General features: G+C 41.9%; 1 protein-coding gene across 1 annotated transcript; it reads left to right on the forward strand.

The window, feature by feature from the left end:
* The first annotated feature begins 2,870 nt into the window (after positions 1–2,870).
* Positions 2,871–9,854, forward strand: LOC140313646 (C5a anaphylatoxin chemotactic receptor 1-like). Its single transcript, XM_072391644.1, has 3 exons — positions 2,871–2,946; positions 4,245–4,539; positions 8,755–9,854. Exons 1-3 carry the CDS (start codon positions 2,884–2,886, stop codon positions 9,804–9,806), a joined length of 1,410 nt encoding a protein of 469 aa, XP_072247745.1. The 5' UTR covers positions 2,871–2,883; the 3' UTR covers positions 9,807–9,854.
* The last annotated feature ends 660 nt before the right edge of the window (positions 9,855–10,514 follow it).

A 10,514-nucleotide genomic window follows, 5' to 3' on the forward strand; every position in this document is an offset into this window, starting at 1 on the left:
AGTGGGATTACACAGAGGTTAAGCTTCTTCATCATAATAGCTGCTGAAAGTTTTCCATCCCAGGTGGCACACGGACAGCTTAGTGTGGTACACTCGTCAACGGCACAGGATCAGAAATTGAATTGTGAGGCTGCACACATTCACAAGTGGGTCAAAAATGATAGCATCCTCCCAAAGCTGATCCTATTTACATGAGGACACGGCGTCCTCGTTCTGACTGTTGCGCAAACTGGCTTAGAGTTTGCTTATTTATTGTATTATTCGACACACTGAGCATGTTGTCAGGAGTAATAAGCCTGAATTCTGTCCCATCATGTCAAACCAAAAGAAAGGTCAGTCACATTGATTTTTCTATTTGAGAAAGTGCTCTCACTGTCAGTTAAAGTAGCTAAAAAGAACGAAATAAACCCGGCAGCCACAAACTGTTTTGTTGTAATATATACATCAGGGAATACGAGTACATCCCAAACTCAAATTCCCTGTGTCTGGATTCAAATGGGACACATGTAGATTTGAAATGTTAAATAAATCTTTGCTCATCTTTATATCAGAATAAAGAATCAACAGTGAAACCTCTATCTTCACTTTAAAACCTAATGGAAAATGTTTCAACCATTTTTAGACATCTTAGATCATTTCTATGGCTTGCAGGTAGACCTGCATTGAAATTCATTAATTGTATACATATGTTCATAGTAGAATAATGGAAGAACTAATCTTGACAAGTTGCTTTGTGGGGCTTTTTGCAGGGATTGTAAGGATCTGATGCAGTGAGAAGTTGCAAGCCAGATAATGAGTTAGCACAAGCTAGGTGAAGAGGACAGTAAAAGCAACGCCAAGCAAGGAGCTGAGACTCCTTGCAAAGGTATGTTGCGAACCGCTGGCATGGAGAGACTTGAGGACTGCCAACCAGGAGAGCTGCAAGAGCTGTAGGCAGGGACAGTTGGGCAAGCTGGAGGATCTGTGCGTGTCAGGGGCAGGCGACTGGCGAGCAGAGCATTTCTAACGCTGTACAAAATGGTAGAGAGGGAATACGTTACCATTCTGACACTTCCACTTGCATGCAACCATGCACAATGCAAACCTCCTCTTTTTGAAAATCCCCTTGTGGTTCAAACATTAATGACTAATATGTCCCAATATTATAAGTGCTAAGCAAGCACAGCGAAAAAAGAGTCTGAGCTGACAGGGGAGGCAGTGTAACCTGCTGGTGGGCAAAGATATGAGTAGGGTCAGATCAGTACATTCATAGACTGCCATTGACTGAATGGGGATACAGTTATAGAGCCACACACCAGCCCATTTTAAGCTTTTTTCTTTTTTCTTATTTCTTCATCACGGCAAAAACTTCAACACAGACAAGGATTCAAAATGGCTGGAGCAGGTCTTTTGCTCAGACATCAAAGATCCCATGTAGGAAAATATTTGGCCCATACAGAGAGTCCAACCCAAGACTCCTGTGTGAAAGTCCAGTGGTTTGTCCCTTATGTGGAGCACATTGGGCAACATTTACACCAATATTGATGTTAACATACAGCTTGTGTGTTAATATCCTTGTCTTGTTGTAATCCTTCTGTTTTGTACCAAAATATGAGGCACCCAACTTTGCCAGAAGGAATTTACAAATTGATTTACCTCTTCAGATGCAACATAGCAGCCACTGTGGGTAACTTAGCAGGTTGTTTACTTCAACCTGGCATTAAGTGTGACTGTTACTTACAGAGAAAGGAAAGGCAAAGAGAAAAAAAAGAAAAAGAAAGACGGAACAGAAGAGAGGGATAAATGGAGGATTCAGACAGATCCTCAGTTCTTCGTAATCTGGAGGCAATGAAGAGACTGAAATTGGATGTACACCCATCCTGCATGAAAAAATTGAAAAGTGAGTAAAGACGTGTTTCTCACAGCTTATACTGACTCACAGCCCTGTGTGGAGTTTCTCAAGCGGAGACAGCAAAAAGTATAAGAGCCAAACAACGGTATGCAATCCTTTTTAGTTTCTAACCCTGTGTGAGCTTTACACTAATCCGGGACAAGAGTGTGTTTCACTGTGTGTGTACTTTGGAGACTCACACGCTTGAACAGAGGCTCATAACACAGATGGTCAGTCGAGTGCTGGCCAGTGCAGGATAGAAAAATCTCTGACCAATGAAAAGGCTGGCACGTTAGATGCTGATTTCTTTCTGTTTTGACACTGGGGCACGAGGGGGCAATCATGATAACTCATGGATATTGAGTTGATTTGATTTTATCCAGTGCAGCTGGATGCCCGACTATGGACCTCACCCAAACCACCAAAAGGCAGATGGCAGCCTCCCACGAGCTCTTCTAGAGGTTTCTTCTTGTAAAGAGTTTTGCCCTCTCTAATCTCTTCAAGTGCTTGCACGGGTGGGGGTGGGGCATCCGGTTTAAGAAAATAAGAACAAAAACACAATTCAAATAAAACTAGGACAAATCAATATTGAAATTCCTTTCTGACCAGGGTGCAAATTAGTGCAGAATAAATCAAATTGAATAGAGCTGCGGCAGACTTGTAAACAAGTCATATAACAATGTCAAGGAGTGAGAGCCACACAGCTACACAAGAACTCAGTGTCCTGAATTTGCTTTTCCTTCATTTTAATTTAATTAGGACTCAAGAGTCTGCTCTTGCAAAATAAGAAGGCTCTTCTATCACAGACTTAGAAAACACGCTCCATAGCGGTGTCTTGGGTTTAGTATGTTGTAAATATCTTTCCCAAACGCAGATACTTTAAAAATATTTCTTATAGGGTTCTGTGAATAGGATTTGACACTTTTTAATGCATTTCTCTTTTTCTTTTTTTTTTCATAGTTTCTCTTTAAGCCTCATTATCATTTCTTCCTCTCTGCAGAGGTGTGGAAGAGATGAGCAGTCAGGATCCAAACTGTGAAGACATGCAGAGGAAGGACCAAAGAGTACCATTCCAGGTAGGCTACATCACCCTGCTGTCAGTCAGTCTGGTTGCGTTTTAGGTTGCGTGAGCATGACCCACAAGCAGTACGAATAAGGTCCAGACATTGCGGTGGTGTGTGAGCGAGTGACACTCAGACAGAGACGGGTAAAGGAATCTGTTAGATAAAATATACAATGGTACTTCAGAACCTGTGAACCTTTTAGAATTGAAAAAAAAAATGTCTTTGATAGCTTTGACTTGAAATGTCATCGGAGTTTCACTCAAGTCCTGAAAGTAGCTTAAGACAATGTAATAAAAAAAAAAACATATATATAAAAAAAATATATAGGAGAATGAGTGTGACCGACTTGCAGAAATAACTGCCGCTAAATACATTGTTACACATCTGGAGACTGTTAATCAGCCCTGAGCATCAGTTTGGATGAATTGGAGCTTATTCCTCGGTGGAGATCAGCATCTGTTCTGCATACTATCGGGCGTCCTCTCATGAACTGCAAGCTTCAGGTCTTTCTGCAGCATTTTTATCAGATTAAGGTAAGGTTTAGGACTTGCTCGTTCCAATACAATAATTTTATTATTCTTGAAACATCCTTGGAAAAAAAGACTTGTGTGCTCACAGCTGTTCTCTTGTTGCATGACCCACTTTCTGCTGACACTCAACTACTGTGCAGATGTCCCCACAAACAAGCCTTTAGAATTTGCTGGCATGATTTAAAATTCAAACTTTCAGTGTTCTGCTGTTGGTAGTGACTTGTACTGCATACAGTTAGTCTGACTGTGAACTGATGGACTCCAAACTCTTTATCGATGGATTTATAACAATTCCCAGCATGATGAGCATCAACAATTTTTCATCAGAAGTCGTCAAAAATCTCCTTTACAAACATATAGTAAAGAACAGACTTTGACGGATTGCTCTTCTTTAGATAAAACAAGATGCTCACTCATGTCTGATTGAGTGAGCACCGTGTTTTAAACAACACCTGATTTCACATTCAAATAATCTGCTATTCCTGGATGTTCAGGTATAGTTGGATCCTTTTCATTGATACATAAATGTCCCAGCATACTGCTTCAGTTAAATTGGATTCTCTTGATCTAATTTTCAGACATCAGATTTGATTTTGATGAAGTATCGGCAAAGACAGAAAATTCTAAAGGGTTCACAACTTCAGGCATTAGTGTAACTAACTAGATTATCTAACCAAAAGACAATTCAAAGATTCTACCCACTGTAAAGTAATTTGTGATGACCGGAATTTACTTTCAATGTGACTAACTTGCTCTGTTCCTAACCACTCTTTCCTCCAGATATTCCCCGACCCAGTTGAGGTTGTCTTGGGCCCAGAGATGTCTTTGAACAGCCTGGACCACGACCGCCAGAAGGAGCGTCTACCCTCCATTGTTGTGGAACCCACTGAAGTGAGCGAAGTGGAGAGCGGAGAGCTGCGCTGGCCTCCAGAGAACATAGACTTGGAGGATGATGAGGAGGACCTGTTCTTGGAGCAGTGCATCCCCCCAGCCAACATCGCTGATTGGGGAGAAGAAGAGGAGGAGGAAGAGACATCAGTGATACTCAACCAACAGCCAGGCATGACACTCATTGGTGAGCACAGAATGTTACTATGATCTCTTCTTTACAAAATCTCTTATAGTTTTAAAATGAATTGCTCGGCATGGATTGCTTTAGTTTGGTAGAAATGGGCAGTGCTTTTAGAAGGAATGAGAATATGGAAATCCCCAAACAGGTGTGATTCATTTCCTGCCCTATTTAAAGATAGATTTTAAGTGGGGAAAAACAAAAATAGACAAATAACATCTGCAATAAGAATTTTCATGGCAGCTCACCTCTCTAATTCTGGGTGGGAATGCATTTGTATGTGCGTGTGCGACTAAGTGAGCTGCAAGTATATCAAGCACTTGTGGTGTGTCTGTATGGTCCCTAATCTTGAGTTGCATCTGTACATCTACTGAGGGGTGTGTGAAGACCCCTCTGTCTGAGGGCAAATGACAAATATACCTCCATGTGGACATGTGGCTGTTGAAAGTGTGAACTGGCCTCATGAGATGCTGCAAACTTCAGAATCAGAATCAGAATCAGAAATACTTTAATAATCCCAGGGGGAAATTATTTTGGTTATTTATTTTATCATGACTTTTATAGTATTGCACCATCAAATCTGTTAAATCAGCCGACCCACGCAGACACAGTTTCTAAAAGCTATGCAGATGCTTTTTTTTTTTACCATATAAATCACTTCCAACCTCAAAACAGATTTTGAGGTATTGACTGAGAACTATGTTGCTATATTTCCACACCCCAACAGTTCTTCTTTAGAAATTTATTGAATTAGTTTTTTCAATGGGAGAACATCTGTGATGCAACGGCCCTATGACACGGGTTGTGACACCTTGTGACAACATAGGCAGTGTTACACAGACTCAGTCCGTGTAACTGTTTGATGCTGAAGGAATGAGGTGAAAAACAGAAATAAACAATATAGCATTGGCTTGAACCGCTATGAAAAATCTGAGATTTGAGTTGTTCCAGGTGGCGACAAAAAAAATCACTCTTCTGTGGCTCCCATCTGAGTAGCTTTTTAGCTTTAGCTCACCAGTGAGGAAGGCCTCTGGTTTCCTAAACTAAAAGCACTCTGACTGCTGTCCACGCAGGTAAGATTTTAACTACTCACAAGTACTACACACAAATCCATAGACAAAAAAATGGGGAAAAAAATGATGCGTCATGTTGGAGCAACATAATGCATACTGCCTTCCTTACAGGGCCTATGTCTTTTTGAGGGAAGGTTTTGCTTCTAACATCAAGAAAGATAGATTATGCATGATTAAGTATGCTGAACAGAGCCCACTGAAAACATTCGGTGCATTTGAGACAAAAATAACGATGATAGAACCTGGAGATTGGCTTGCACCTGCCCCAGCTTTTGTGCGGATGGGTACATGCTTTCCATGTCTGCGTGTGCAAACTGATTGGGATTCTGCAGACATGCATGCTATCTTATTGATATTAATATTTGGGAAGTGTGATAAACCTTATCGCGGAAGGACATGACACGGTGTACACTGTAGAGGTGTGGAACATGTGATTCTCTTTCAAAGCCCCCACCCAAAGCAAGCCTCCATGTTGTTCTTCTGCTCCCTGTCTTCTTTAGTCTGCTGATATGTTGTTTTTATGACTGAGTCTCTGTTTCCGGTTTCTTTTAACAAGGCCTCGCGGCCTCTGTAAAATAAATTTGGTCATCCTCATCAGTCTGTGTTTCCAGTTACACGTTTCAGTCACTATAGGGAACTCTCTCTGGGCAATAACACTGCAAATTCTGCAGGTTGTATCGTAAAGCAGCAAACAATTGATGTGAAATGCTCGGAAAAACCACAATATAAACTAAACGTTAATTGTTTTTCTGCAGACCTTCAGTCTGATGCGTTTAGAGATGACACTCCAACACTTCCGCCAAGCAGCGCTCCGGCCATCAACTGACCTCTACTCTGAGAGCTCATCGCCTCTGCTGACCTTGTGACGAAACATCCTGCCATGAACTGTGGCAACAACTGTGACAAGACATTACACTGGAATACACGTCACAAAGTATCAGCTTATGTGTCAGATAATAAACCGCTACAACCTGAACATTTATGTTCTCTTTTACATCAGTGTGTACAACAACCTCAATGCGCAGACATGCCTGCACTTATGAGAACATGAACAAACTCAAACACACAGGCAACAGGTCATCATGCTGACATTTGTGATGCTACATGGTATCTGCTTTTTTCTTTTTTACTTTTAGGGAGAATTTTGCTGACGTGGTGGGTTTCATTTCCCGTGGTATTTCCAAGTTTTAGAAATCTTACTGATGTCATAAACTTAGAAAAGGGGACATCCTGCCACAGCGCATTTCTTTTTGATCCTGTTTTGCTACTTTTTATCATCATCTATGTATTTAATACAGACTTCAGTCTGTGCTTTACTGAACATCCTCCTCATAGATCATCATTTAGACCTCAACATTTACCTGTTAGTCCCTTTGTATATAGTATCTATCAAAGCATTCTAAAAATGCGTCGGCTGCTCTTTGGACCGACGTGCCATTCTGCTCTGACATGGCTCGGATCCACACAGGACTGTGGAGTGTGATTTTCTTTAAAACACTCACTACACTGATCAGATTCAGAGACTACAGCATCAGATCCAAACCACATATCTCACAATGCATCATGGAAAAAGCGAATGCTGACTAATGTGCTTTTTTCCTCGAGGTTGCAGAATTTTGGTGAATCACAAAAAAAGAGGACAGCAACAGTTGCAGTTCCCAACAACTGATGATGCCTCTGAGAACTTGAATTATTTGATTAAACCACAATATGTGTAGGTTGGCTAATTTGTGAATGACTTGTACATATGGAAATGCTGAATTACAATACAATGATAACTGTGAAGTTGACAATAAAGTAATTGTTCCCATAGTATATGATTTTGTTCTTGAGTGCCGTGGATTTCTATCACATTTAGAAAATCTTGATCCTCCTTTTAGAAATGTTCTTGTTTTAAATGTCAGTAAATTTTTCTTTAAAACTGTGAAAACTATTAGAAACTACAATGTCGCTAAACTGATTTAGGTGATCCACTGGAAACGGTCTTCCATTCTTTCCTAGACCTTTAGTATTCTTCATCAGTGTGTAACACGTGGACCTTTCCAGTACTGAAAAGACAGCCTAAAGTTGGCCACAAAACCTGTTTGTGATAATACTCTAAGTCGATACCTATGAAGCAAGCATGATACATACGGGGCTCTTATAAAATAGTGTTCAGGATGAGATAGAAAATGAACTTCAATGATCTCATGCAAGGAAGCTGCAGCACCACAGAAGCAACAGAACTGTATGGAACAGATACAGAGATGTTGCTAGGAGTGAACTAAGAATTATTCTCTATAGTTCAAGGAAATTATGCTGAAGATTTTCTGAGCCTGTGGGTACATATTTCAATGCTACTCTCCCTAGAAAAGGACTGTAATATACACACACACACACACGCACATATATATATACTCTAAACATAATTATACATACAATTCTGAAGACACACACATGATCCTCTGAGCATTTTTTAACTACTCATAGTGGACCCAAATCCAGATGCAGCAGGTTGGGATGCTCTCTGTGGTGCAGTGATAGTCAGGAGAGCAGCACCTGCTGAGACAGGACATCATTTTTTCAGCTTTCCCAGAAAACAGAAACGCTGCTGGGGGCCGTGGCCGCAGTTGATGGAACAGAAAAAGTGTATGAGCGCAACTTCGCGCGACATCAGACAGCTCGGTGATGACTTGTAGTTAAACCAAAGTAACCGGACTTCTAATCACTTTCTGCTGAGGAGCTCAGAGCCGCGGCGTTTGGGGGAGATCACCTTTAAAAGGTCTCACAGGCGACATCGAAAAGGTACGTTGAGGCATTAGTACAATAATTGCAAATTGATTGAAAAAAGAGATATGGAATGTCCTCACACTACACCGTTTGGGGGTGGCACTTTTAAAAGCAAAGCAAAGCAACAGCTCCATAACTTCCTGTTAACAGTGAGAGTGCAACACCAACAGATCACTCAAGCGTAAGTCTATCTTAGTTTTTTATTTGGTTGATTGTTGTTTATTTTAATCTATAGAAGAACGGTACAATGGAATTGTAGATATTATATTTGAAATGAAACATTTAGGCTGTTTTTGTTCTATAACACTGCTCCTCTCATTTTTCTCTCCATCGGCATTAATGGTTATAATGTTTTGTTTCCACCAACAGCCTTAATGAGACATGGATTTCTCAGATTATAACTTTTCTTTCATCTACGACGACAATTACACCCTGCCTATTTTTCCTGAGATCTTGACTCCTAAGATCCAACCCATCCAGATTGTGGCTCTGGTCCTCTATGGGCTTGTGACGCTGCTGGGGGTCCCTGGTAACGCCTTGGTGGTGTGGGTGACGGGTTTCTGCATGCGCCGCTCTGTCACCTCCATCTGGTTCCTCAACCTTGCGCTGGCCGATCTGCTGTGCTGCCTCTCCATCCCTCTGCTCATGGTCCCCCTGGCCCATGATGACCACTGGCACTTCGGCCCACTGGCCTGCACGCTGGTCAAAGGCCTGTTCCACTTGGTGATGTACTGCAGCGTCCTGCAGCTGGTTGTGATCAGCGTGGATCGCTTGATGCTGGTCAAGAAACCAGTCTGGTGTCAGAACAAGAGGCGACCCAGACACGCTGTCTTCGGGTGTGTGGCTGTGTGGTGCCTGGCCCTCATCATCAGCATCCCGCAGTTTGTATTCGCCAGAGAGCTCGAATTTGGCGAGGACAAGAGAGAGTGTCTGATGGCGTACACTCAAACGAGCGTCTGGCCAATCGTCTCCATTCGCTTCCTACTGGGATTCATCCTCCCTTTTCTGGTAATTGTCGCCTGTCACATTATGGTGTACAGCAGCACACAGAAGGGACTGACACGAGGTCGGACCCGCTCCAAGCGAACCCTGAGGGTCATTATCGCTGTGGTGCTGAGCTTCTTCTTATGCTGGCTTCCCCTGCATATCACGGACTTCTTGGATTTGACCACCCGTCGCAGCTCCCCGCACTCCCCAAACATTTACCTAGCGCAAATACTGGCGCTGTGCCTGGCTTATTTCAACAGCTGCCTCAACCCCATGCTCTACGTGTGTCTGGGCCGAGGCTTCAAAGACAGCATGAATCGCTCTCTGCGCAACATCCTCCACTTCATCAGCGAGGATCCGAGCTGCAAGGGAACCATCACCAACACCATCACCAACATCGACACCAAGAGTACCAGCAACGGGAAAGATATGACTAAAGTATAATGGTGCTCAGATTTAAAATAAAAATAACAATTCTATTTAATATTTAGAACCAGGTTTTCGTCTTGTGAGTGAAATCGATCAGATATCTTGTTACTGCAACCGTTAAATAAAGGCTGATTATGTCAGCACACCAGAGCGTGGACAGCGTGACTTCTGCAAAGACACTTGGCTCTGTTTGTGTGAGGCGTTCCAGGGACTGCCAAGTATTGCAAATCAGCAACTATTGCTGAATCTGCAATGTTACAAACACGCAGCCCAAAGAGGACCAAGACTTCTCCTTTTTTCTTTCTTTAACGCAGAACATGCTTTACTTTTTCTTTCTTCGTTATATATAAACAGATGAAGTTTTTGTGTTGTATGTTGCTTTGCTTCCAGCCATTTGACTGTCGACAAACTCGTTTTTGTCACACTTTAGTCACTACTTTGGTGACGTCAGGAACAATCTCAACATTTCTGCAGTTGCTCCTTTCATGGACCACAAGAGGGAGACACACTTTAAATCTCGGATGCCCAAAGATGGTGCGTTTCACGGCCCTGTGTACAGAAACCGTCTTATTATTTTCCTTTTTACTCAGTTTTGAGATTTTAAACTAGTTTGCTTCTATGACTTGTGTTACTGCAGGCTAATGGGAAGAGACAATTCCAATATTAAAATGTTGTGCTTATTTAAGTAAATTTAGTCTCCTGCAAATCAGTGCTTTATTTATA

Source organism: Leuresthes tenuis, unplaced genomic scaffold, assembly GCF_036924035.1.
Source record: "Leuresthes tenuis unplaced genomic scaffold, fLeuTen1.0.hap1 SCAF_9, whole genome shotgun sequence".
NCBI classification, from domain to species: domain Eukaryota; kingdom Metazoa; phylum Chordata; class Actinopteri; order Atheriniformes; family Atherinopsidae; genus Leuresthes; species Leuresthes tenuis.

What these genes read in the sequence shown, in the direction of transcription:
- LOC140313646 (XM_072391644.1), top strand. Translation starts at nt 2,884, where the DNA reads ATGAGCAGTCAGGATCCAAACTGTGAAGACATGCAGAGGAAGGACCAA. An exon ending in ACCAAAGAGTACCATTCCAG is followed by an intron (nt 2,947 to 4,244) that starts GTAGGCTACATC and finishes TCTTTCCTCCAG; the next exon opens with ATATTCCCCGACCCAGTTGA. An exon ending in GCCAGGCATGACACTCATTG is followed by an intron (nt 4,540 to 8,754) that starts GTGAGCACAGAA and finishes AGCCTTAATGAG; the next exon opens with ACATGGATTTCTCAGATTAT.